This window comes from Bidens hawaiensis, unplaced genomic scaffold, assembly GCF_021521415.1.
Source record: "Bidens hawaiensis isolate Kalapana, Puna unplaced genomic scaffold, B.hawaiensis_p1.1 tig00008566_1, whole genome shotgun sequence".
Taxonomy (NCBI): Eukaryota; Viridiplantae; Streptophyta; class Magnoliopsida; order Asterales; family Asteraceae; genus Bidens; species Bidens hawaiensis.
In genome coordinates, this window is record NW_027491617.1 from 289,971 (window position 1) to 317,344 (window position 27,374).

At 33.9% G+C, this 27,374-nt stretch overlaps 3 protein-coding genes and 1 pseudogene across 7 annotated transcripts; 2 read left to right on the forward strand and 2 right to left on the reverse strand.

Annotated features, from left to right (window-relative positions):
* Positions 1 to 769: 769 nt before the first annotated feature.
* Positions 770 to 4,379, forward strand: LOC143529509 (endoglucanase 1-like; annotated as a pseudogene). The gene is made up of 5 exons (XR_013134673.1): positions 770 to 1,094; positions 1,598 to 1,807; positions 2,475 to 2,675; positions 2,772 to 2,864; positions 3,646 to 4,379. The product of XR_013134673.1 is annotated as an endoglucanase 1-like (transcript).
* An 8,097-nt stretch (positions 4,380 to 12,476) lies between these two features.
* LOC143529556 (growth-regulating factor 7-like) lies at positions 12,477 to 14,893 on the forward strand. The gene is made up of 4 exons (XM_077025327.1): positions 12,477 to 13,047; positions 13,140 to 13,283; positions 14,112 to 14,355; positions 14,452 to 14,893. The coding sequence occupies exons 1-4, from the start codon at positions 12,894 to 12,896 to the stop codon at positions 14,891 to 14,893; spliced, it is 984 nt and encodes a 327-aa protein (XP_076881442.1). The 5' UTR covers positions 12,477 to 12,893.
* Positions 14,894 to 14,964: 71 nt separating this feature from the next.
* On the reverse strand, positions 14,965 to 18,438 carry LOC143529510 (protein IQ-DOMAIN 17-like). Of its 4 annotated transcripts, none has more exons than XM_077025290.1 (4): positions 17,782 to 18,438; positions 16,446 to 16,691; positions 15,845 to 15,931; positions 14,965 to 15,763 (listed from the first exon to the last, which is right to left on the reverse strand). In XM_077025290.1, the coding sequence occupies exons 1-4, from the start codon at positions 18,154 to 18,156 to the stop codon at positions 15,116 to 15,118; spliced, it is 1,356 nt and encodes a 451-aa protein (XP_076881405.1). In that variant the 5' UTR covers positions 18,157 to 18,438; the 3' UTR covers positions 14,965 to 15,115. The 4 variants fall into 4 exon arrangements, with proteins under 4 accessions (XP_076881405.1, XP_076881404.1, XP_076881402.1 ...); XM_077025289.1 differs by having other exon boundaries at positions 16,440 to 16,691; XM_077025287.1 differs by having other exon boundaries at positions 14,965 to 15,931.
* A 2,613-nt stretch (positions 18,439 to 21,051) lies between these two features.
* Positions 21,052 to 23,213, reverse strand: LOC143529511 (NAC domain-containing protein 12-like). Its single transcript, XM_077025291.1, has 3 exons — positions 22,593 to 23,213; positions 22,226 to 22,503; positions 21,052 to 21,871 (listed from the first exon to the last, which is right to left on the reverse strand). The coding sequence occupies exons 1-3, from the start codon at positions 22,837 to 22,839 to the stop codon at positions 21,335 to 21,337; spliced, it is 1,062 nt and encodes a 353-aa protein (XP_076881406.1). The 5' UTR covers positions 22,840 to 23,213; the 3' UTR covers positions 21,052 to 21,334.
* Positions 23,214 to 27,374: the final 4,161 nt, after the last annotated feature.

Sequence of the window (27,374 nt, forward strand, 5' to 3'; positions counted from 1 at the left end):
TTTAAGTGTATATTATCATCTTTTATTAGCAATAAGTAAGTAAATTTATTTTAGGTGTATATTCTTATCCTTTATTAGCAATAATAAATTTATTTATTGCTAAAAGTACTAGGGATGGACCCATGGGCAGCATGGAATCCGTGTTTACTTGTAGGTTCACAATTCTTCTAAAAATAGTAATTCCCTAAAGTTATGGGCAAAATTATGGCACCATATTTATAAAACTTATGCACAAACGGTCAAAATTCCATTCTTCTAATTGAAAGTAAAAACAAACCTTGGAAAAACAGTTCATGTTATTTGAATTTGAAAAAAAAAATAACATAAGAAACAAATTAGCTTAAGTTTTGAAGAAATTAACTAAAGGTGCGTATGAAACTAAAAAACCCGATAAAAAACGGAAATGAAACATTCTTATTTTCGAAAGGAAAAACATAAAAAGTTGAACTGGTTTATGTTTTTGTAAAAACCGAACTTACGGTATGGTTTAGATTTTGCATGTAATAAAAACCGTAAAAATCGAACCGAACCAAATTTTATATTTTTTTATAGTTTTATAAATGTTTAAACCAAAATATTTTATCCCGGTTGTATAATAATCAATTAATTGTTAACTTAACAAAACTTTTAAGCAAAAAATGGTAAAACCAAAACCGTAATCAAAAACCAAAGTTTCGATTTGATTTCAAAACCAAATAAGGATATATACTTGTGATTTGACTTAAATCCATAATTCAAAACTAGTCACGTTTGTTTCTTAAATTGAATTCTTTTTGTTTGTTAACTCCGTGATTTCATCTAACAACCACCCATCATGAGCTCTATAAATCAACACACAATCAAAAACATATTATTCACACAATCACAAGTCACAACTGACCAAAATGGTTCACTCATACATTTGTGTCACATTGTTTATCATTTCCACCTTAACATGTTCTTCTTTTACTTCCGCTTTCACTTCGCAACAATACTCGGATGCGCTAAGCAAGTCGATTATGTTCTTCGATGGCCAATGGTCGGGCAAGTTACCCGCTAGCCAACGGATTAAATGGCGGGGTGATTCGGCATTACACGATGGTTCTTCTGACAATGTAGCTTTATAATTACACTTAATTTGATGTTTTGTTATTATATACTACACTTCCTTATAGACCTATAAATTGTGAACGAACAGATTTTTTGAACCGTTTGGCAAGAAGTTTGTTTGTATTCGTTCATTTATTTAATGGACAAACATGTACATATAGTTTGTGTTCATATAATTAAATGGATGAATATGAACACCTGTTTCGTTCGTTCACTAATATTCGTGATCAATAGTTTAAGCATGTTCATATATATTGTTAATGTGTGTTTACTTTTGTTTACTTCTGTTCATATATGTTCGTTTATCTTTGTTTATTTATGCTCACTTTTTTTTTTTACAAATGAATATCAACACAAACATTTGCTTGGTTAGATGTTCATGTTCGTTCATTTCGTTCACAGGCCAATCCTAGTTGTTATAATATATGTATTTGTGGACCCTAATTTGATTATACATTTATACATTACAATAGTTTTTATGATTTTAACTTTTTTCTTTTGTTACTAGGTGGACCTAGTTGGAGGTTATTATGATGCAGGTGATAATGTGAAGTTTGGACTGCCAATGGCGTTCACTACAACAATGCTAGCATGGAGCATTATCGAGTTCGGTGAGAATATGAAATCGGAATTAGTGAATGCGAAAGAAGCGCTTCGTTGGGGTTCCGATTATCTCTTGAAAGCGGCGAAGGCCAAACCCGGTACCTTATATGTCCAGGTTTGATTATGACTATTTTTTTTATGTTACATGTATGTGAAAGTATTAATAATTGAAGCAAGTAACCAAACTATATTTGTTAAATAGTATGTAGTGACCCAAAGTTGAAACTAGATCTCTTTATATATGTTTTAATCGTAATTTTTTTATTTATAAACATAGATACAATAATCCTTAACCTTCCTTAACCTACAAAAATAAATATATTCACGAAATTGATCCTTGAAATCACATCATAAGATCTCGTATGATTGATTTTTTACTTTTCTTTACGAAACCCATTTAGAGCTTGTTATTATTTTCTTCAGCGTATTTGTATTTTAGGTTTGAGTGTTTGTTTATGCCTTGGCCGTTTTGTTTTTGGCTTTAGTGTAATTCGCGTATGTTTTTGTACGTTAAAAATTATTGTAGGTTAACGCTACTCTATATTTATATATACTTTAAATTATAAAGACTAATAATAATAATAATAATAATATACGTTATGTAAAGTAAACGTTGGGTTTGAGCTCGTTTACTAAACATGCTTATTTTTATGCTACGGCATAGGGTCATCTAAACTTGGCCCGAGCTCGTTACGAGCTAATATTGAGTAATTCACGTGCCGTTTTATTGTTTGGCTCGTTTATACCTCTATATGTACTCTTTTTTACCCAAATATGAACAGGTGGGTGAACCTTACTCGGATCATCGTTGCTGGGAGAGGCCGGAAGACATGGACACACCACGTAACGTATACAAGGTGTCGTCCCAAAACCCGGGATCTGATGTGGCAGCTGAGACCGCAGCTGCACTAGCTGCAGCTTCAATTGTGTTTCAAGACTCTGATCCTTCATACTCACATAAACTACTACAAACAGCAATGAATGTGTGGACTCTGCCATAATGATTAATAATCATCACTCATTCCTTTATAAATTTGCCATGTAATAATATGTGCTAATTATGTAATTAAATGTATCAGGTTTTTGAGTTGGCAAACCAGTATAGAGGCTCATATAGTGATTCCCTTAGCTCTGTTGTTTGCCCGTTTTACTGCTCGTACTCCGGATACAATGTAAGACGAGGGGTTTGATTTTTTGACATGACATGACTCTAACATGAATTTTGTGGGTTTTGGTTCGGTATAATTGGGGTTTGGTCAGTTTTGTGTTGAACCAGACCTTGTTGGTTTGCGGGTTGACTTGTTTAACCTGTGTGTTTTAAAAAAATATATTTTATAAAATAAAAACTAAAGAAGAAATTAACATAAGATTTTACAATTAAAATGTCATTGTTTTTATTAATTTGTACCTTTTATTGTTTGAAAAGGTAAATTAAATTGTGAAAAAACTTGTTAAGAATAAAAACTTTCTGGTCAGATGTGTGGTGCTTGGATCAACCCGTGAATATTTGTGTGGTGTTTGGTTTCATGTGTTTGACACGATTTTAGGTTAGGTTATTGTTAGGTTGTGTTAAATTTACAGGTCATGTCGGGATGGCACGTCAACCCATGAACCTGAAGCGTCCATAGATGAGTTGTTGTGGTTTTCGTTTGGTATAAACGTTTTTGGGTCAATTTCAAGTCGAAACATTGGGGTTCATGGGTTGACTTGTTTGACCTATGTATTTTTTTAACATTTAATTTATGTAATAAGGTAAAATTTTAAATTGAAGAATTACTTAATGAAAAAAAAATTAAAAACATACGGGTCAAACGGGTTGTGTTCTGGTCAACCTACAAATATGTGTGTCGTGTCTATATTCACTTGTGTAACATAATTTCGGGTTAGGGTTCGCTTCCATGTTTGTGTTAGATTTCCGGGTTCCTGTCTAATGTTGGTATAAAACAAATTTAGGATGAATTGTTGTGGGGAGCAGCATGGATCCATAAAGCTTCAAAGGGTGCATCATATTTATCATACATTCAATCAAACGGTCACTTAATGGGATCCGACGACGACGATTTCTCCTTCAGTTGGGACGATAAACGAGCAGCAACCAAAGTTCTTCTAGCAAAAGACCAGTTTCAAACATATAAACAACACTCAGATAACTACATTTGTTCATTAATCCCTGGATCATCAAACTCGCAACATTTCACACCGGGCGGGTTGTTTTATAAACAAGGCGAGAGCAATCTCCAATACGTGACAACCTCGTCGTTCTTGTTATTAACATACGCTAAGTATCTTAACTCAAACGGTGGGCATGCTTCGTGTGGGCATCAACCGTGGCATCAGAGGCACTTATAGTACAAGCTAAGAAGCAGATTGATTATATTTTGGGGGCTAACCCGATGAAAATGTCGTATATGGTTGGATTCGGTGACAAGTACCCGTTGCGTGTGCACCATAGGGGGTCATCTATACCTTCGGTTCGTGATCATCCTGATAGTATATCTTGTGATGCGGGACATCAGTATTTTAATTCTGGGTCGCCTAACCCGAATTTACTAGTGGGCGCGATTGTGGGGGGTCCGGATAGTAATGATAATTATGGAGACGATCGGAGTAATTATAGTGAGGCTGAACCGGCTACGTATATTAATGCTCCGTTTGTCGGGGCCGCGGCTTTCTTTTCGGGACATTGAGTTGTTTATCATTGGATGTTTGAGGATTGAGAGATGTTGGTTGTGACATGTATGATCCCAGATCCTTGGGTAGAGTTAAGGTTTTGTTATTTTGTATTTTCATCTTATTTGACTTGTTAGTTGGTAAATTAATCAAGTTACTTGTTATGATGAAAATGGCTAGTTTTTTTATTACTGCATTAGATTTGTGTGTTTTTAAACTTTTAAGCTAACTAATTAAGTCCTTTCAAAGGCCCATTAAGCCATCTACTATCTAAATTTATAAAAGCCCACTGTGAGGGTTAACATCTTAAAGTTGGTTTTGAATGTGAGATTAAAGTGTGCAGAAGGTATATATATATATATCAAATTTGGGTATGTTTTTGGACTTGACGTGGGGACCAAATATGAGTTTCTATGATGCAATTTTATATTCATTTTGCATGTCATTTGATTAAATTGGATTAGTTATTAGGGCCTCATTTTGTTAATAAGGATTTGTGTTATTGAATTATTAGGGCCTCATTTTGGTTATATTTGGTTGTTATATTTGATTATTAGGGCCTCATTTTGTTTTAAATTGGATTAGTTATTAGTTATATTCCTAAGTGTATAATGTAAATGTTACATTGGCTGTGAATGTTCATGGTTAAAGTCTAATGAGGGGAATTTATGATAATATTGAAGAACTAGATGACGGAATTTCGAAAAAAAGATCAATGATATATATATAGAATTTAGGTTGAAAGTGAAGAAGAAATATTTAAGATTGTGGAAAAAATGGAAGGGTGATGCTCTTAGGCCGCGTTCGTTTCACGGAATGAAATGAAATTAGAATTAGAATTTGCATTGGAATTGAATTTAAAGGATCTGGAATTGGAATTTGCTGGAATTGGAATCGCAATTCCATCTAACGTGTTTGGTTAGCCAATGAGTCGGAGGCAATCATTTTGACTCACTCTACCGACGACCCACAACGTTTTTGGACGATCCGGCCCGCTGATGATCCGAACCGCTTCCACCCGATCCGACCCGGCCCGGCCTGCTTTCGTTTTCTTTTTGTTTCGTTATTTTTTCCAGTTTCATTTCGGTTCGATTTTTTTTTGCTTCAGTTGGTTAGTTTATTTGGTTTTGTTCCGGCTCGGTTTCGAGTTTTTTGGTTCGTTTAGGTTCGTTTTTCATTTTTTGTTTTCTTCGAGTTCGTTTTTTTCTTTTGTTCATTTTTTTAGGTTTCGGCCCGTTTCGGTTTTTTTGGTTCGTTTAAGTCGTTTTTTTTTTCTTTTTCAATTTGGTTCAAGTTCTCTCTTTTTTTTGCTTATTTTGTTCAGTTTTTTTGTTTTGTGTTTGGTTCAAGTTCGTTTTTTTGCTTATCTTGTTCAGTTTCTTAGGTTTCGGCTCGTTTCAATTTTTTTGGTTCGTTTATGTTGTTTTTTTCGGTTTCTGTTTGGTTGAAGTTCGTTTTTTTGCTTATTTTATTCAGTTTTTTGGGTTTCGGCCCGTTTATTTTTTTGGTTCGTTTTTTCGGTTTCTGTTTGGTTCAAGTTCAATTTTTTGCTTATTTTGTTAATTTTACCGTTTCGGTTTTTTGATTCGTTTATGATGTTTTTTCGGTTTATGTTTGGTTCAAGTTCGTTTTTTGCTTATTTTGTTCATTTTTTTGGGTTTTGGCTCGTATCGGTTTTTTTTGTTCGTTTTTATCGGTTTCTGTTTGGTTCAAGTTCGCTTTTTTTGCTTATTTTGTTCATTTTCTTGGGTTTCGGCCCGTTTTGGTTTTTTTGGTACGTTTATGATGTTTTTTTTTCGGTTTATGTTTGGTTCAAGTTTGTTTTTTCTTATTTTATTCAGTTTTTTTGGTTTCGGTCTGTTTCGGTTTTTTTGATTCGTTTATGTCGTTTTTTTTTGTTTCGTTTTCATTCGGGTTTAATTTTTTGTTTCGTTTTGTTCGTTTCCCTTTTTTTTGTTTCATTTTAGTCGGTTTACTCGGTTCGGTTTAACTTTTATTTTGGTTAGTTTTTTTTGTTCAGTTTATGTTTTTTTTCTGTTTCGTTTTGGTTAGTTCGGTTTCGGTTCATTTTGGTTTATATTCTTTGTTTCGTTTTAGTCCATGAAATGGCCGGGGCGTCGGCGTACCAGGTCGGGTTGGGCCGAACAGACCCTGGCGTCAAACCGAACACAAACTGACGCGGGGCGCCGAACCGAATGCGAGCTGACCCGGGCCGTTGACCCAAACACGACCCGACCCGGAGCACTGAGCTGAAAGCGCTAAGACTCGGAGCGTCTACCTGAATGTGAACACACCCGAAATGTCGACCCGAACGCGACCATGTTAGTCGCCCAATTGAAGATTCCATCAAATTTACTTGAATTCCTTCACATGATGGAAGGATTTAGAATCCCTTTGTTTAAAGGAATTTGAAAGAATTGAATTCCAATTCCTTGTCAACCGAACACACCAAAATGAAATTAAGACTCCAATTCCAACGAAACGAACACGTCATATCATGTGATTTTAATTCCAATTCATTTGAATTCCCACGAATTTTGTGAAACGAACGCGCCCTAGTATTCTCATCCAATCCATCATCTTCTCCTCAATCTTTAAATTTTAAAAAAATATGTTAAAAACTAACTCCATCCTAACCACCATTTGTGGCCCAGCCCTAAATTATGAAAATTGATACAACAACTCGTTATATATAAAAAGTTACTATTCATTATTCTTTAAATTTTTGTGAGTGTAAAATTGAGATATATAATAAAATAATTGTTTGTGAGTAAGATAAGGATAAAAGTATGAATTTTAGTTAAATTATAGGGTAAAAAAATGATGGATGTGATGAGAATGCTCTTGTAATAATAGAAATTGAGTTTTAGAATACCTGGTACTTTTAAAATTCTAAAATTTTTTAAAATGTTTGTCTAATTGTGTTAAAAAAATGGCCAAGTAACAAGTGAAATTAATCCGAAACAACTGAAAATATAATCTAGTTTTGTCAGTTTATTTTAATTGGGCACTAAAAACTTATAAAATAGACTAATAAAAATTGAAATTTGGCCAATTTCAACTGACATCCTCATATTTTTAATTGGTCACTAAAAACTTACAAAGTGTCGAAGACTACTCTAACTGACTTCCCGACCCTCACCACCTCGCTTCAATACAGTCCCCTAAGCTATAAACTTACAACCTTAAAAAGTAATTAACCATAACTTATGAAAACCATATTGATTACACACACACAATTAATATTTTGAATATAGCCTAAAATCTAAAAAACGAAATAAAAACTAATACATGTGACTAAAGATAGATCTAAAAAGACTAACACTGTGTTCCCGAGTCTCATTTAACGAGGGGAAGGAAAAGAGAGAAAAATATAAAAAATTCATGTTTCAGTTATATTTTAAGAAAGGGAGGGGAGGGGAAAGAAGGGAAAATGCTAGAATATTTAAGCATATTATCATCCTCCCAAATTGGAGATATTATGAGAGAAAATATTTATGTCTAATTATAACTTTTATCAATTCCTAAATTACCCTTATATCTAACTTCATATAATGGTTTACTTAAAGGGTATAATAGGAAAATGTATATTTCTTTTCTTTTCCTCTTGACTCGGGAACACCTAAAATGTTTAATTTCTCTCTCTTCTCTTTCTTTTTCATTAAACTCGGGAACACGAAATAAAATCACATATTTTCCTTCCCCTACCTTCTTTCATGTCATACTTTTCCTTCCTTCCACTCCCCTCGTTAAATGAGACTCGGGATGCATATATGAGGATGTCAGTTGTGAAAAATGGTAGATGTGAAGGTCTAAATAGTAAATGGCTGACAAGTAAATAAATAAATAAATAATAAATATTGGGGTCCCTGAAAACAAACGCACTGGGGGTCTTCCCGACGCCCAAAATAGGAAACCGGTCAGCACCATTGATGGTGACTAATCTTCACAAAACAGCCACGCTCTTGTCAGAACACACCAACACCTTCTTCTCCTTTAAATACTAGTATACTAAACACACAGCTTTTGTCACCATATAATCTCACAGCCATTGAATAGTTTGTATAAAAAGTAAAAACTAAATAAGAAATTAAAGGGAGTTGATATTCAAAACAAACACCATCCCAAACTCGGGCATTAGAGTGTTGTTATCGATCTATGTGAGTCATATAGGTTAGTATGAGTTGTATAGACGTTACCAACCTAACAAGTCTATAAGTGTGTCAGGCTAATAATATATGCTTGATATATAGTATGAAAATGCTACAAAACTTATACAATTAATGAGTTGTATAGATCTATATCGCTCGTACGATGTCAAATGGTGCATGGATTATTAATTTATTGCTATGGTGTCTGAATATCATGGACGTGTAAAAAGTTCTATATTATATCATACTCCCGCATATATAATTAAAGTGTTTGTAGAAGAGGTGTCACAATCGACGTATATATTATTACGTTAAATGATATGACCAAGTTAAATTACGTTCTTAATTTGATCAAAATCTACCTACTCTAATAAAAGAAAATAATTAAAACACATGACACTTGAGGATTTATTCATAGCCAAAATTTTCCCTTTCAAAGTATTTTCTTATTTTTAATGAAAACATATTTATGTTAGTGTAATAAAAAAGTATCAATCCCTTATTTAATCAAATAATTAACTACATGAATTATATAATTTAAAAATATGCGGATATTTATGTCAATATAATCAAAATATTATATATTTTTAATGAAATTGGATCTACCTTTTTATCTAAACTTTTGAGTGTAAGAGATGAATGTAGTAAAATTCAATGAACGATATTTATAAATCTAAGATGATAAAGACAAAAATATTATGAAGAAATAACAATTTTATTCTTATATTAATCCAACCTTCATGGATCTACGAAGCTTTAATACATCTCTTTCAAAACTATAATATAAAACTATGTTTTATTCATGCTAATTTTATATATGATGTTCTTTTTTATGTCATTTCTAATGAAACATCTTATTATCTTTTTTTAGAATTCACTATTCTATTTTATAAGGGGCAATTTCATAGAATAGTAACCAAGTTTCAAAAGTGTTCCAATTAGGTCACTCTACTTTAAAAAGTGTTCCAATTAGGTCATTCAACTTTTATATTTTATTAAATTAAAGGTTTTAACATGTTTTTTTAACGTTTTTAGTTTTTGTTTCACATAGGAAATCTTTCTATCTTTTTTTTGATGTTGACGTTGAGTGGTGACGTGAATTTTATTTTTTATTTTTGAATTTTAATATAATTAACGTTTTTAAAATTTTTAAAAATATAACTACATATATTGCAAATTCCGACCCCCACATCTTATCCTCCATTTCTTTCTTACAAATAAAATAATCGATGAGACTCGATTTGAAGATTTAGTGACCCGATTTGAGAAAAATATGCATAAGTGACCTAATTGGAACACTATTAAAAATTGATTACTATTCTATGAGATATTCTTATAATTATAACTTATCAAATCATTAGGTGCATCTTTTTGTGATTATGAAGAAATTGCTTCAATACATCGTATTTGTATGAATAATCCATTAGAATATATATTTGAATTTATAAACCATTTAGTTTAATAAAATATAGGTTTTTTTTAAATGTAACCATTTTCTGTAGCTTAATTGTATTTATCTTTATCATACCATCCCGTACATTACACGGCTAAAACTAGTATGTCAACATAATAGCATTGAAATTTAAACCATAAGTTAACAACCAATCAAACAACAATGTCAAAAAAAGTTAACACATTTTTTGACCTGGGATACTGACTAAATTCCTATACCGGGATATACTCGTCTTTTAATCCGGGAAAACTCTCACCTAAGGCCATTGCCCGTGAATAATCACCCGAATACACGACAACGTGATAAGATAAACTCGTTCAGTTCAAGGATCCAACTAGTGAAAGTCACGTACTCGCCTAGTCTCCCGTCATCACCATGACGCCGCTGAAACTAAATGCTGACAGCTGAAATCGAACTTAGGTCATATAGAACACCCAGTCTATTTCGTACCACCTACAACCTCATTAGCAAAAAAAAAAAAGAAAAAGAAATAATAACATCTAGCCACCTGTATAGTTAAATGATAATATTGCAAAGGAATAATAACAATATTGAATAATAAAAATAATAATAAAATTATGAAAAGAGTGAAAAGAGATAAACCTTGCCGACTTGCGAGCTATAAGCTGAATGGAGGCGGCAGACGGACAATGGTGGTAGTTGTCAACTACATGACGATTTGCTGCAGCAGGCGGCACAACAGAATCTTAGCACGAGCAGCAGCAGCAGCCGATAAAGTCATGTTCTTTGGACTAATAATTATTTTTTTTGGGCTTAACATAAAAAAAAAGTCAACGTCTTATTTAAACTTTTAAACAAAAAATTAAAAAAATATATATTCTTGACTTAGATACTTCACAACGCGACCTCCGGTTAAGTACCTTCTGACGTGACATGATGAGTTAGATAAATTAGATAAAAGAGATGAGAACCATACCTAGCTAAGAGTGTGCACTTAACGAGAGAGGGATTGTGAATGATTGTGAGTAGGGTTATGTAACGGTTTAGAACCGAATTGAATCAAACCAAAATGGAAGTGAGCCGGAACCGAACTGGAACCATTAAATGGTATATATAAGAACCGAAACCGGACCGTATTTTACTACTTTCGGTTCGGTTCAAAACCGAGTTAAACGGTTCTTGTTTAAACGGTTTTTGCCGGAACCGGTTTTCAACTAAACATCTAAATATAAACTATCAGAATGTGCAAAAACAAGCTATAATCTGAAAAATAAAACATTATCATATCAACATATTATATTTTAATAGGGGAGATTGAGAATAGATTCGAATGACTCAAAATGTTACATAAAACAAGTATATCTCAAAACAGATTTAGGGCAGTGGAAGATTATCGGTATAGGATTGTAAATAACCAGGAAAGTGAGAACGTGGATGGTCGCTAGTACATGGAGGTTAGAAAACCTACTAAATTTATAGGATTTTAAATATAATCTTCAAGGTTTAAAACCTAACCCGGTTTTAACGGTTCTGTAACTGGAACCGCCCTTTCTAACAGGAAACCATTTTCACCCAAATTTAAGAACTGGAACCGGCCCCGAAGTACAATAATACAATCTAACGATTCGATTCCGGTCCCCAGTTCTGGCTATTCCCGTTCCGGTTCACCAAGTTTCTTTTTTCATTGTTTTATGCCTCCCCCAATTTATCATTTAACCCATTTAATAAATATACAAGTCATCAAGAAATACTATTACAATTTGAATTACCTTTTAAACACCATAAGTTCTACAAAAGAAATATACCATTACAACTTGACTAATATTGAAAATAAAAGAGACAAGATAATGTTTTATTGTAATTATAGAACTGAAGATTGAGTAGCTAATAAGAATGCTATAAGATGTATGTAGACAATATTTATATCCTAGAAGATAAGGATGTTCATTGTAGGGAGACCCTCTAGTTTCAAAAACGATATATGAACATGAAAAGTATATTAGAAACATCGGGTGTATGTCTAGACAACAATAACAATGTATGCATGGAGTATACTAAAATTATAGAATTAGTAAGCTACCAGTTACTGTAACATGAAAAAAGTATAGTAGTGTCAAATTAAACATCGTAGGAAGCCGATAAAAGGAAGATAGCTTGCAAAATTAGCAACCGACAATCTAAGAAAAAACCAAGTCCTCAAGACAAAGCTAAGAAAAGTAGTTACCCTTCTTTAAAACGTCCTTAACGGCTTAATACTCTCTACTCCTTCCTAAAACTCTTAACCTTAATCATACCTCTTCACGAATTCGTATGCTCTAACATATCTTTATAGAGATAAAAGTCTAACAAATCCTGACTAATCCCGACTTTCACGACTATATACAAATTTAAAACCACAAAGTGACAAGAGATTACTCAACCAAGAGCTAGCATCTATATAAAAAATTGTCACAAATCCATACAAACTTAAATCCAAAGACTGTTAAACCCATAGCTAGTACCCTAGGATCACAAGGCAAGGGGTCTAGCTAGATCTATACTATACTACTTGTTTCTTGCGTTGACTGTTTATATCACCAATTGGAGTTTGATTAACAATGGGGTCTGTCAATTATTTTTCCTTTACACATATTTCACTCCTCATAAAAGAAAACCAACAACCTTTTTCAAATGAAAACTTCCAAATCACCTCTATCTTTCATGATTTCCTCCCAAAAAAGTTTATAGAGAGAGAAACATTAGTGGGGACCAAGATTTCAACACTTTTGTTTCCATTGTTTGTCCCTTGTTCTTGTTCTTGTTCCTGTTCTTGTTCTTTAATGAGGGTGAATGTAGGCACCATGGGAACCATCAAACCTTTTTAATTCATACATAATAATAATCCTAGGGTAAGATATATACAAAGATATATATAATATCTACTACGGTTTTCATTTGTATTTCTTGGAAATAATAATAATAATAATATGGGTTATGGGGACACAACCGGTGGAGGGTTTTTTTACAACCATAATAATCATGATCATCCTCGTATTCAACAACCTTTGACAGAAGTTGGTGGTGGTGAAACCAGTTTCATCAACTATGTTTCATCTAGGGTTTCTTTGGAACACACTTCAGGTTTTTTTTTTTTTTTATATAAAATCTTGTTATCTATCTCTTTGTGTCAGAATTTTATTATTATGTTTTAAATATATGAAATGTTGTTATAGGGTTATTAGATACTGGTGGGAAAGTGCTTTTCACAGCAACTCAGTGGCAAGAACTTGAGATGCAGATGACGATCTACAAGTACATCATGGCTTCTATACCTGTTCCTCCTCATCTCCTCATACCTTTATCTACTCAATCCAACAGTACTTTCTATTCTTTATTATTATTATTATTATTATTATTTTATTGTTATTATTGTAAGGTTTTAATATTTTAATCACATTCTTTATTCCTTCTGTCCTTAAATAATTTGTTTATTTGTACTAACATTCTTCAAGAAAGTATTTAATATTGTAAAGTTTTCAGACCCATTTCGGGTACATACTGTTTGATATCTAATCTCACATCGTTTGAAACGACGGTGTCCGGATATAGGTATGAGGGTTGTTTTGATCACAAAATGTTTTTTTTTCCAAAGTTTGACTGTTTACGGTTTAGAGTAGAGCGGCCATTCGGATATTAGCTAAATGGCCATTCAGACTTATTGTGTAAACGGGCTGAGCCGCTTGTGAGCTACTTGAGATCAGCTTGCTAAAATCACAAATAAAGACAATTTGTTTACAAAATTACATTTTTTATTCCTTTTATCCTTAAACCATTTGTTTATTTTATATAATATTTGGAACTTATTACGGGGCATTGTCTGATATCTAATTTCACACCGTTTAAAACGGTTATACCGATCGATTGAGGTTGGACAACTGTTTTGACCAAAAAATTTTAAAGTTTAATTGTCTATGGTCACAAGCTGTCCGGATATTTGCCAAACAGCCATCCTGACAAAAAAATTTCAAATGTTGATAGTCTGTGGTCCTAACAACGGTCAAGATATTGTTCTAACAGGCGATATGATCAACAATTTTTCAAAGTTTGACTTTTTTGATCAAAACAGTTGTCTTAGTATTTTGTGGACGGCCACTTGATAGTGTGATCAATACTATGCCCTAATATTTTTTTGTTGGTAATTGTAGAAGTTGGAATGGACTTGAGATTCTCTAGTGGGTCGGATCCGGAGCCATGGCGATGTAGGAGAACGGATGGTAAGAAATGGAGGTGTTCACGCGATGTGGCACCCGATCAAAAATACTGCGAGCGTCACGCACACAAGAACAGACCTCGTTCAAGAAAGCCTGTGGAAATCCATTCACATAACAATAATATTATAGCCTCTAGTGGTCTTAATATTACTCCTGCTTCTTCATATCAACACCACAGGTACCATTATTGGATATGTCACAATGTCACATTGTCACATATTAATATATTATTCAATGCTAAGTTGTTAATGATTTAAATGTGTTATGAATTAAGGTGCACTGAATGGTTTAGTGGCACATCATCCAACCAACAATTTCAACAATCAATGAGTTCAGATTCACATATAAATTCACCTAGAGTAGGATCCAAAAGGACCCACATGTTCCCACAGAATCTTGAAGAGAATCTTCAGTTAGATTCTGCGGGTGCTCGACGACAGCATTTCATCGATGCATGGTCAAAAACCGTAGGTGGGGACAATTGCTCGTTAACTTTGTCGATGCAATGTAGCAGTGGGATTGATGTTAATGATAGTTTAGATTTAGGAAGTGGTGATGTTTTGAAAATGAATAGTAACCAATGGTTGAGCCAGGGTTCGTGGATGGGTTCACCGCCTGGTGGACCGTTGGGTGAAGCGTTGGGGTTAGGAATGGCTAGTAATGTGAACCGGCCTTCAAACGAGCCGTCTAATCTACAATTTGGGTCATATCATTAGGTCTTGTTTTATGTTGTATTTGATATTAATGGTAATGAATTATGTGGAATGAAGTGTTAATTTTCTTGATGCTGATGATACATTAATTGTCTGACAATGAACAGAATACATTCAATACTTGATTAATGACTTACTGCTATTTCTGATCACATAACAACTAACTAGATGTGATAGCTTTTAGTTATTCTGGTCGGGTTTCAGGTCGGGTCGAGTCAAGTCAACTTACCTAAGCCATCTTCTTAAATCAGTAGTGGAACATGGTGAGATTTCAACACCAGTAGTGCTATTTGCATAAGACCGTTGTTGACCCAACCCGACACGACCGACTTGAACACTCTTTATACTCGGGCTTCTAAGGTTATGACCATTGTCACAATAACAATATTGTGCATTGTCACACGGGTCATTGACAGGGTATGCGAGTCTTTTCTTGACCGACATGACTCGGTCCCTCTCGGGTGTGGAAGGTCTTTGTCTAGGTGTGCTTTGTGAGCGTATTCTTGCATTAGCCGACTCGGTTGCAGCCATGTAGTTAGGTACGGTCATGTCGTTTGCACAAGTACTGTACCGACACATGGACCCCATGACTCGTGGGCTTGTGGACCGTATTTGTAATGGTATTGACTTAACCGGAGATGGTGTGATCGGTTGACCAGTTGAAGGGCTGTAGTTTGACCTTCGGTTTGGGGATGGCGGTTTGTGAATTCCCGAACGAGAACTAGGCCTCGAGCTATCGATTTCGATGGTTTTTATAGAATCTCTTCTGGTTCTTTGGTTTTCCCATTGCTTTGCTCTTATCCATCTATCTAACCAAGTAGTGGTTTCCTCTAGCTCTTTTTCATCCATATGAGTCAGGTTTCTGTTAGACATCTGTAACCCGATTCGGATTTTGGTTAGTTTAATATAACGCGAGTGTAAAGATTGTAACTTGATGGTAAAGAATCCGAGTACCTTTCGGTTTTGCAATATGGCATCAAGCTCATCAAGGTTATGTGGTCTGTCACTCCAGTCATCCGGGATACAAGTTCCATCTCTCGACTGCGATACACGATTATATTAAATGTTAAAAACTATACGTACACCAGTAACATACTATCTACACATTACGGATACAAATTATTAAATACTAGATTATATTAAATGGTCAGACTATACGCACACCACTGACATACTATCCACATGCCAGTTACATGCACAAATTATTTAATATAAGTTTATATTTAAAGGTCAGACTATACGCATAGTCACATACCACTAATCTACTAGTTGCACGCTATTAACATACTGTCTACACACCACTGTGATAGAGGCTCACAGAAAAATAAAGGTTTTATACGATTATTATAAAAAATGTGGTTCATAAAAGTTATATGACCCGTATTCTATATAGCAAACTGATTAATGTGACAGTCATGTGTAATGCTAGAATCTATATATATATATATAGTGTAACTCTATGACTAGTATAACAATTGAGGTGGTGTATCTATAGGAGCATTCTATTTAAAATATACTATCGATGACTTGAGGAGGGACGAGTTGTTACCGTTACCATAGACTTCCTCCGTCTAATCTCTTGAGCGTACTTTGGTTCACAAAAAGACGCACTTTCAGACATCACTGATTTTCTACTTCCATCATGTGAGAGCCTCGATCGTTGATCATGCACTCGCGACTGAACCCGAAGAAGCGCTTGCATGCATCTCAACGTTATAATAGTTTGTTTTCTTACATTTTGTCCTCGAATCACCGCTTGAAGCATCACTATCCCCTTCAACGCTCGTGACGCTCTTCTCGCCTTCACGCATAATCATACCACATAATTAAAATTCAAGTTTCATGTTTGTCACATGACTAAATATATCTTTAAACCGTTAAATAACTATAAACACAAAATATGTTGGTAGAAAACAGTCCAATGATATGAAACATGTCTTGTTACATCGTTACAAAAGCTAACATATATTATTGTTGTGTCATGAACTGACCACCACATGGCTGCAACATGGATTAAATACCATGTTACTTTGATATTATTATTGTTGTTGATATGAACAGTATTATCTGCAAGCTATCAGTCTTGTTTGTTTATCTTTTCAAAATGGAATCTTTACTATTATAATTACTTGTGCAATGCCACGTGAGTTTCTGCTCACAACTACCAGTCCAAGAAAACCTTATTATCTAGGAAATGATTAATGTTAATTAATAATTAATTAAACATGATTAGTTACTTAATGTAGGTAGATTAAGGTTCTGTGTTCACAAGATAGATTTATGTTTAACAAATGAAAGTTTGTGTACGGAAGCATAGATTTAGTTACATATGAATTCACCTTAATTTTACAAAAACTGAAAACATGTACGGAAAATATTGTAAGATTTCAAGGTTGTCAAGCAATAAGGTAGAAAATAGTTTGTTTTTTAGAACATAAACTAGCAAGAAGCTAGAAAACAAATAGCAAAGCAAAGTTACAACAAAAACTTAATTTGTATATATGGTTTGGGAGAGACCAATGCTTTCACGAACGGTCTAGTTAAGCCTGTTTTACGGTTGAACCGGATGGAAGTTGGGACCGGATTTCAACTTTTCCCCCTCTAAAAAAATTTATTTTCCGATTCATTTGGTTTTCGAAGCTACATAATGTGTTTATTTAAATTTAATATTTTATAAATCATAAACGCTTTCCAAAACATAAAGTACTTTCATATTTTATATAGTGTTAGATGCATATACGTATATATAGTTTTAAATTTTAATTATGATACTATCATGACATAATTCTGTTTTTAAATCCAGTCCGACTAGCGGACCACTGAGACGACCAGTTTGTTGTCGTCTCATTCTAAAAACATTCGAAAAGACAAAAAAACAAAGAAGAAATTACCAAGTAACCGCGGAAAGACGTCTGAATAATGGTGGCCGCAAAATGATGCTTAACCGAACCGGAAGAAGTTTTCGTAGTGAGACGAACAATTTCCGCAGCTGCATGGGCGGTTGTGGCCGCGGCTTTCTTGGTGGCTTCTGTCATTAACATGGCATGGTTTTCCTTTTCCTCTTTTTCAACCGCCTTAACCGGTTCATGCTTAATGTTTACACTAGTAGTTGATGATGTTTTCCTAAACAACCATCTTGATCTCTTCTCCCTCTTGTTGTTCAAGATCTTGTCATCATTTTGGACTTGTGTTTTGTTAGATTTGTAAGGACTAAAGGCTCTCTTGAATGATGTAAACCATGAACCATGACTTGATTTCTTTCCCATTGTGACAAACAAAATAATATGATATGAAATGAAATGAAGATGGTGTGTAGCTAGAGGGTGATATTATAAGTTTATAAATGAAAAGTGATGGAGCTAGCTAGCATAGTGCACAAGCCATAATTTAATAATAACAATCCAATACGTGACAATAAAATTAAGCCTGACTCATTTCACGTGGTCATGTGTACAAATGTACAATACAGCCTTTGATGGCCAATGGCTATGTGGGTCTTGGTCTGGTCTGGGTTTGGGTCATATACTCTCTCTCTCTCTCTCTCTCTCTCTCTCTTTCTCTCTTTTACTAAAATGGTGGTTGATGGTAATTGGGAGGTTGACTCGGTCAAATGAATATTTTGTTTGCTTTGACCATTGTCTTTTCCTTTTCATGGGTTGGGCTTTTCAGTTTAGATGCCAACATGAATCTAATTTCTTATTTCCTATGTCACCACAATCTAATTGGAAGTACACTGGAGTACGGTTCGGTTTAGATCGGTTTGGTGTGTAAAACTGATCCAAACATCGAAACTTTGGTTTTTGAAGTTTTGAAAACCGTTTTGTTTCTGTTTTTTATGTTTTTCGGGTTGGTTTTCCCATTTGAGTTTGAAAATATTAGGTTGAACAATATTGGTCCAAAATAATAAACTTGGGCCTAAATCATTAAGTTAATTAATAACTAATTGGTTATTATATATTTGGGTAAAAATACTTAAGTTACATACTTAATAAATTCTTATAAACTAATTAAATATGAAAATCTATAAATTTAGTTCGCTTCGGTTTTTTGGTTTTTATTAATTACATGCAAAATCACAACGAAAACGTAAGTTCAGTTTTTAGAAAAACATAGTACCAAACTATCAATATTTGTTTCCATCGGATTTATTCGGGTTTTCCTTTTCGAATATTTTTTTCCGGTTTCTTGCACACCCCTGCTGCAAGTCACTCATTTAAGTACATTTTATGTTTAAAAGTGTCATGGAATTTATTGATAGTTGCTCATTTCCATTGTTTCTCTGTCAAGTTGCTCAGTGAGGGAAGATCTCTATGTTTGTATTGGTTGCCCTCTTGGTCACATTGGAAGGATAATAGTCTTCTTTGTTCTTCTTCTTATTTCTCCCAGTGCTCCTTTTTCAATATAGAATAATTCTTTCAATTGTGCTTGCCAAGGATATCAAAGACATTTTCAGACATTCCCTTGCTCAACATTAGTCCTTTCATAGTCTTGATTCTATTTTCATCTTCCCACGGCAATAAATTCACTTTTGCACTTGTTTCAGCCGATTCATGTTGTTGGGTTTTAGAAAGATTATCAAAGTCTAAATAAACCAATTTATTAGGAAAACACAGCGGGAATTAATATGATGCAAATAAGTGTATAATTTCTTTTGTATGTAATATATGACTTAGTACACTTTTATTTAAAGTTCATAATAGAAGCCTTGATGTATACACATGATGGTACGTTCTTGGCAGGAGTATTGATCTTGCTTGACGGCTAAATAAATATGAGTAAGGTAGTTGCACCAACCAACTTTGGTTTTCTAATGGGCCTGCCTATACACATGCATTGCTTCCTTGTATTTCGATGCTAGCCATGATTAATTTGTCAAATTAGGAAAATGATTGTAGTTGTTTGGAAATGTATTTGCATTATCGGTATTCTTAACGAGAGTTTCGTAGCGAGTCGTTATTGCTGAGTATATCTTATCTAGACATCACATAACGATGTTGAGATTCATCGTCTTCCATCACCATCTTAAATAAAAAAAAATACACAGTGGTTCCTTTCCCACGAGGAGTTTACACATTCATTTCTTCTTGCTCGAACACTTTCTGGAAGGTCACCCGTTACGGATGCTCTCACTTAAGCACATTTAATTGTAGAGTTCTCTTATCTATAGTCAATGCAGCCAAACACATCGATGATAATTAAGGTGGGACGGTCCTTGTAGGCTTGTAGCATTATTCATGATGTATGATATGTCAAAGATATCATAGTGCAACACCCTTACGTTTGTACCGAGTTCAAATCTCATTAAGAAAACAAAAATGGAATGTATGTATATCAAAGAATAATGGGATAATTAATTACCGAATCGAAGATCCTTAAACGAACTTGTAAATTGGCTAGTCGGATACTATTGACAAATATATAATATGTTATAACATTGTATCTACTATATAAGCACACTAATGTAATCCTAATCTTTACACGAAAGTCTAATTACACAACAAATATTACAAGGTTTAATTGATACATGTAAAAGGGATGGAGATGATTCAACTTAAAATGAGCACAAAGTTGACAATAGAGACTTCATTTATTGTAGTTGAAAACTTCTAAATAGGTTGGATGTTTTAACCAATAATATTCAAAGATTATTCAGTTGACTTCGGAACCCATTTTACTCTTTTATTTTATTTGATTTAATTATAAAATTTGCATGTGATCGATTGTTTATTTCAACAACTCATTTTTTTATGTAGCTTGTCCAATTTAATAGTAGTTGTTTCTATTTTAAATTGTATTTGACGTTTATTCGTCCAGTTTAGAACCACCCAATTCAACATGTTCATTTATGTTCTCCATAACATGTATACCTATGGATACTTGTTTTCAGAAGACTTACTTTTGTCATAAAGAAAGAGTTAATGACGCAACTTGTTATTCTTTTACGTTCTATATTGGTGTAAATTATTGCAATCTTAATTGATTATATGAACATTACGTTTCTCATCTCTATCTTTATTCAAACCTAAACCGCTACTTATACGTCTCAAGCCATCTCTTTCTTCAAATTACAATCACAAGAAATTAAAATAGAGTCCCTATAATGTGAAAATTTAAATCTCTATCTTGAAGATTGAGATTTAATGTAAAATTATATCAAAAGATTAAAACTCTAAAGTTTTTCTCCAATTAAAAGGATGTAATGATACAGGTAGTAAGATGTGATTACCCTAACTACAAGATACTTTTAGCTAATAAATGACACATCACAGTTACATAAATATCTAGCTGATGTGGTTATTACTCACTCTTCCCCTAGCTTTCTTAATCAAGTCCTTGAAATTTATGATTTCAATTCCAGCAACTTAATCATTATATAACTTATGCTTTTGTATGCAAGTATATATATATATATATATATGGTAGCATCCTTAAAATATATAAACATTATACCGACAATTGATATAGCGGATCAAGCGATGATCCACTAGCTAAGCTCCAAATATCTACCTCGTTAAGCCCCGAAAGATCTGCCACGTTATTGTCAACAGAGAAACACAAGTTCTCATCTTTGGCTTCCTCCATTTGTCCGTCGAGCTGGGACGCCACAAACTTGTCTACATCTACCCAATTACTACATTGATCATATGTGGTTGAGCTAACAGGAGGGGATGTAGTCATTGTGGGACTGTTAAGCCCAGGGAGGTTAACAAATAGATCGTTAACGGGGTTCATTAGTTGTTGCGTATCTTCTTGGATGCCGCTGAAACTCTCGGTTTCTTGCTTGCAAGACCGGCTATCCATGTATGTGAGTAATTGTTCAAGAGCACCATCTTTGGTTAAGGATTGATACTGTGATGTTGTGTCCATTGAGCCACATGGTGATCTATGCGGAATCTCGAAGGATTTGTGGTAGTTTTTCTTCTTGAACACGCGGCATACAACCCACCCTTCATCATGTGAACAATCACACAAGCTAGAATCCTGAATAATAAGCATATGTTGTAACACAAATTAGTACACTTCATTTCTTGATCACAAACACATCACTAACTAAAGTGAGTTTATGATGTTTAATAATGGGCCGTTTTAAATGGCTGTCCGGATAGAGTTTGAACGGCCGTTTTGAAAAAAAGGCTCCAAACTTTAAGTGTATATGATCAGAACAATTGTTTAAATATTGGCCAAATAGTCATTCTAACTAATAATATTCAAAGTTTGATCCCCAATGGACTGAAAACTAGTATGGTATTATTCAAACGGCCGTTTTAACTAATAATTTTCCGATTTTGACTATTTTTGGTTAAAATGATTGTCTTAGTGTTTTGGGAAACTTACGGTTGATTCTTGGGTGGAAATGATATTATCATCAAGCCTATATTCATGCATAATCCAATCAGATTTTTGGCCATGTGGTGCTCTCCCTTTGTAAAACACCAAGGTCTTCCTCATACCAATTCTTTGGAGACTACTATGTATAACCTTGTCTCGCCCGGTGGCTTTCCAGAAACCAGCGGTAGTGGCACGATTTGTGCTGGTCCCGGTCGGATATTTCTTGTCTTTGTGACTGAAAAAGTACCAATCATTTTGTGGAGTGGAGCCAATATTGCATTTATCTACACACAAAAAATTGAGCTCAATTTGTTTCCTTAAAAAATTATTAAAATCTTGATAATATGATTTAAATAATGAAGAAATCAAATACCTTGGATGTCCCAGGGTTCAAGCTTATTAAGATCAACCTCTTGAATAACACCAAGATCGATTTTTTCGTACGCAAGCTTCTTCCTTAAGTAATAATCAAGAAGCTCCTCTTCTGTCGGGTGGAACCAAAACCCTGGAGGCACTTTCGACTGACCATTTACGTTCATAGATAGATTGATTCCTTCTTTTGACATAGATATTAATATCTTATAGATATCACTCAAACTAATTATAAGATGTGTGTGCATGAAGATAGTTGTAATGACATGAATATATATATGTAGACAAAAGGGTTAAAAGAGGAAGTTATGGGATAGTGCCATGATAACCACCATTTGGAAATTGCAACTAGTAAATGACCATTGGTTTTGATTTATGGATGTTGTGAGTACACTATCACTAACCAGAAAGAGTTGATACATGATAATCATGTAGGGTCGATCTCTAGTTTTGAAAACAACAAATGAACTAAACACAACAGCATGCACCACACATAAATAAATATAAGTATGTGGGAATTGCTTCTACCTTGACAATGACTTTGGACCTCAAAATCCCTCAGAAAACTATAGCTCAAACTACCATTTTCACCTTTTGTCCAATGGCATAGGGATGCTAGTTAAGCCTTGGTATCCTTGAGGTCTCACACGACTAGAAAACAAGTCATTTTTTCACAAAAATTTCTTACAAATTTTCTACGACAAGAAGTTTCAACTGATTTCTAATAAAAAAAATAAACTCTAACTTTGTGTAACATCCCGAAATTTCCAAAATAATATTAATTGTATTACTTAATAATAGAGGGAAAGTTTACTCGGGTTATCGGGAAATAAATAAATAGAGTAGGAGTTTGTATGGGTCGGGCTAGTGTTGGGTAATGGATATGGGTTATGGACTTGGGTTATGAAAGAAGGAAGGAGAGTCCATGGGCTTAAGCCCATGATCCCTAAATATAAATACCATTAATCACCATTTAATCCTCATTCTCACATATTCCATACACCACCAAAACACACACAACACCATCTTATAACCCGAACCAAGATCCGAAGGCAAAAACCCGAGCTTGTTGGTGCTGGAACGTCGTGACGGACCAAAACAACATCAAGGCTTAACCGGGTTCGTAGTTCGACTCGTTCAAGGTACGTTTATAGTTAGAAATCGTTCGTATAGGTTCGGTTTGATTTGGGAAATCATAGATCTGTGTTAGTTTGTTATAAACGAACCTAAAACAACAAATATTACTGGAATTGATTAGCATTTGATAGGTTAATTGTTAACCTAAAAGAACCCGTAACCTATATGCCTAAATCGCACCCCTTAAACATCGATGTTAGGCCGATTTGATGGTTGGGGTTTGTAGGCGCTGGTCAGACGATTATGTGGATACCTAAATCGAGTTATTTGGTTAAGAAACGAAGATGATTAAGGACGAACAGTAGCTGCAGCCGACAACTTCGCCTGCAAGCTAAGTTCGCCTGATGACAACTTCGCCTAAAAGCTAAGTTCGCCTGATGACAACTTCGCCTAAAAGCTAAGTTCGCCTAAGGGTCAACTTCGCCTAAAGCTAAGTTCGCCTAAGGTTTAACTTCGCCTAAAGCTAAGTTCGCCTAAGGTTTAACTTCGCCTAAAGCTAAGTTCGCCTAAGGTTTAACTTCGCCTAAAGTCGAGTTCGATTAGAAAATAAATTATAAACGATAAGTAAAAGTAAGCTAATACTAGGCCGCCAGATTAGATCAGGCGAGTATTGATACGTGTAACTTATACAGTCAGCCGAGCTCAGTTAAAGAAGGGATTTACAACTATCGGAGGAAGAGGCAGAGTTCAGGTGAGTTTCTAGCCCCATTTCCTTGTTATGTTTTCGAGGCTGTGTGCATACTCGATGTGAAGTGTGAATACACTTACCTTAAGTGGTAAGTGTATGCTATAGATGTTATACGAGGTAGCTATTATATAATACTTGTTGGTGCGTGAACGATCTTCGGATATTGCACGCATCGCCAAGGACAGTGATTGCCAAGTGGTTATTAGTGTGTATGAATGCTATGATGTGACTTGCTTATTATGTAAATGATATGAAGCATGTTGTAGATAAGTAGAGGTAGAGCGTGTTAGAAGTGGCAAGGGGTGTAGTAAGAGTGATAGTGGCATGACGATAGTACGTGGTAGGGTAAGCCTATACGTGACTACGTCATTAAAGTGGCAAAGTGGCATAACGTTAAACGTTATTAAAGTGGCAAAGTGGCAAAGTGGCATAACGTTATACGTTATTAAAGTGGCAAAGTGGTAAGGTGGTAGGTGTAAATAAGAGGCTAAGTGGTAAGGTAAGCAGGTTAGATAGTGGACTACGTGTCTTCGGATACGTATATGATGCATGTAGTGGTTGTATGATAAGTTGCTTGATTAACTAGAACTCACTCAGCGTAGCTGACTTTTAGTATGCACGCAGGTGAGTAGGAGGAGGCATCTCGCTTGAGGAGACACGTGGCACTGAATAAGAGGCTGGCATCGGAAGACTCAAGATGTTTAAGTTTAATGTTACGTTTATTTTGAAAGGCAAAATGATATTTTAAGACAAGACGTGTTTTGATATGAAATGTTTTAAGAAAGTTTTTATATTCCGCGAAAGTTTTAATGAACTCTGATTTGTAAGAACTGTGTTTATGAGTAAATCCGAAGCGAAAGTAGGGCTACCGGGTTCGGGGCCTTACACTTTGCTATAATATTATTATCTAATAAACATTATGTTAAGTCAAAATAGTTTTTGTAGGAAAGTTGTAGAAAGTTTACAACTACATATTTTTGTAGCAATTTCGTAAGAATAGTTGTTGGAAAACGGTTGAAAACGATTTTCAAGCATGTGTTTTTCCAACGTAACTTTTTGTTGAAAAACTGTTAGAAATTGGTTTTTCTAACAAATTTTCTACGAATTCAGTTGTAGAAAAACAATTTTTTTTTAGTAGTGTCATGATCGAAACCTGGTAGGGTTTTCTTACATTAATGGGTTTCCTCATTGATAATGTTCCTAAATAGGTCAGGCTTAAAGCATCAAAATTAGTATAGATGGTTGATATCACGTTCCAGGAATACTTACTTAGATATAAGGAATAGTTTCAAATGTTGTTAAAAGAAACCAAGAGGAGAGAGAGAGAAACAACAAGATAGTAATTAAGGTCAAATTAAAGTGAAGAAATAATTACTTTGAAGATGTAAATGATGATGGAGGTTTGAAGAAATATCCTGCCTTTCATCATTCAGTAACAACTAGATGAACGACGGCAAATCATAACCAAACTTTACAACTAATTTTACCACTAAAGTCGTCACAAATTATCAACAGTTGACCTTTTATTGTCCATCTTGTTTTATTAATTCGAACATATACAGTACCGGCCATGTAACGAAGTCAAGAAAAAAAGTATTTAAAAATAGTAACTTAAAAATAGTTTAATAAAATCCATAGCAAAATCAAAACAAAATCCCTAGTAAGAATTTCGTAAAAAAATCGTAGCAAATTTAGAACAAAAATTGTAACGACATAGAACCTAAATCCATAGCAAAAGTGATATACGACGAAATTATTCGCTACAGACAAGTAGCGCAAAAATTGGATAGAGAAAAGGTATTTGTTATGTATTTGACCGTGTTAAATACATGTTTTTGAAGTCATGAAGGACAGATTTTAGGTAACGGGTTAAAACAATATTTTTTTAAATCGTATATCTCAAATCGAGTAATTTCAAGTTGACTGAAATCCATATGCAAAAAGTTTCGAATAAAGTCTTTAAAAGATTGTATAATATTGTTGTCAACTTTTATAATTGTCAATTAAAAATTCCTGAATACTAGTAATTAACTCGAAAATAAAACACATGACCTTTAATCCTTAATATGAAGGATCATAAAGTTACAATACTCACTCAAATATAACTATCAAAATATTGAAAACCAGTATGATTTAATCTAGTGTTATTTTAAAAGATCTAATATATGGTGAAACTAATAAATCGATTAGTTAGAGAACGTTGAATACTATAATTAACACACCAACCAAAAGAAATTGAAATTAACTAGTATACATGCAATGTAAGATATATATTCATAAGTGGTGGTTAGTTACAACTTACATCGATAAATAAAGACTAAAGAGGAGCAATTAGAGGGTGATTGCTTTGTCTAATCAATTTCATAATCATTACATCATAAGTAGGTAATTATAACGAAATATATACTATTTATGTAATTTGATGTGAGAAGTGAAATAAAGTCACTACATTTTTAGCCGACTCGTTTAAGGGTTGAGTTCAAATACATACATACTCTTTTAAAGATAGAAAGTCGTAGGAAAGGTATTAAACGGACTCCGTTCGAACTCAAACTAGCGACATTGAAACCGTGTTGAACTTTACTGTAGTAGATTTAGTTTTCGCTTTTCGGTTTCTATGTTGTAGATATTTTAAAATTTTTGTTCAGATTATTGAGTTTTTTTTTTGCGATTCATTATGTCTTTGTACAGTTTCTAAATTAAGTAGAATGTGTAGAATAACTTAACACACCGGTTTAGTGCATATATTTATTTATATGTTTATTCAGCTTCACTTTTTTAAGTAGTTTATTTAAGTACGAAAAGGTTTTACAAATACAGTTATCTATATGTTAATACTTTTATATTTTGTTTTTTGATACAACTTAGGAAATCTATATTTATTCTATTTTAATTATTGATTACAATAATAGACCTTATGTTGAAATGATTGTATGTTTTAACCTTTTTATGACAGCA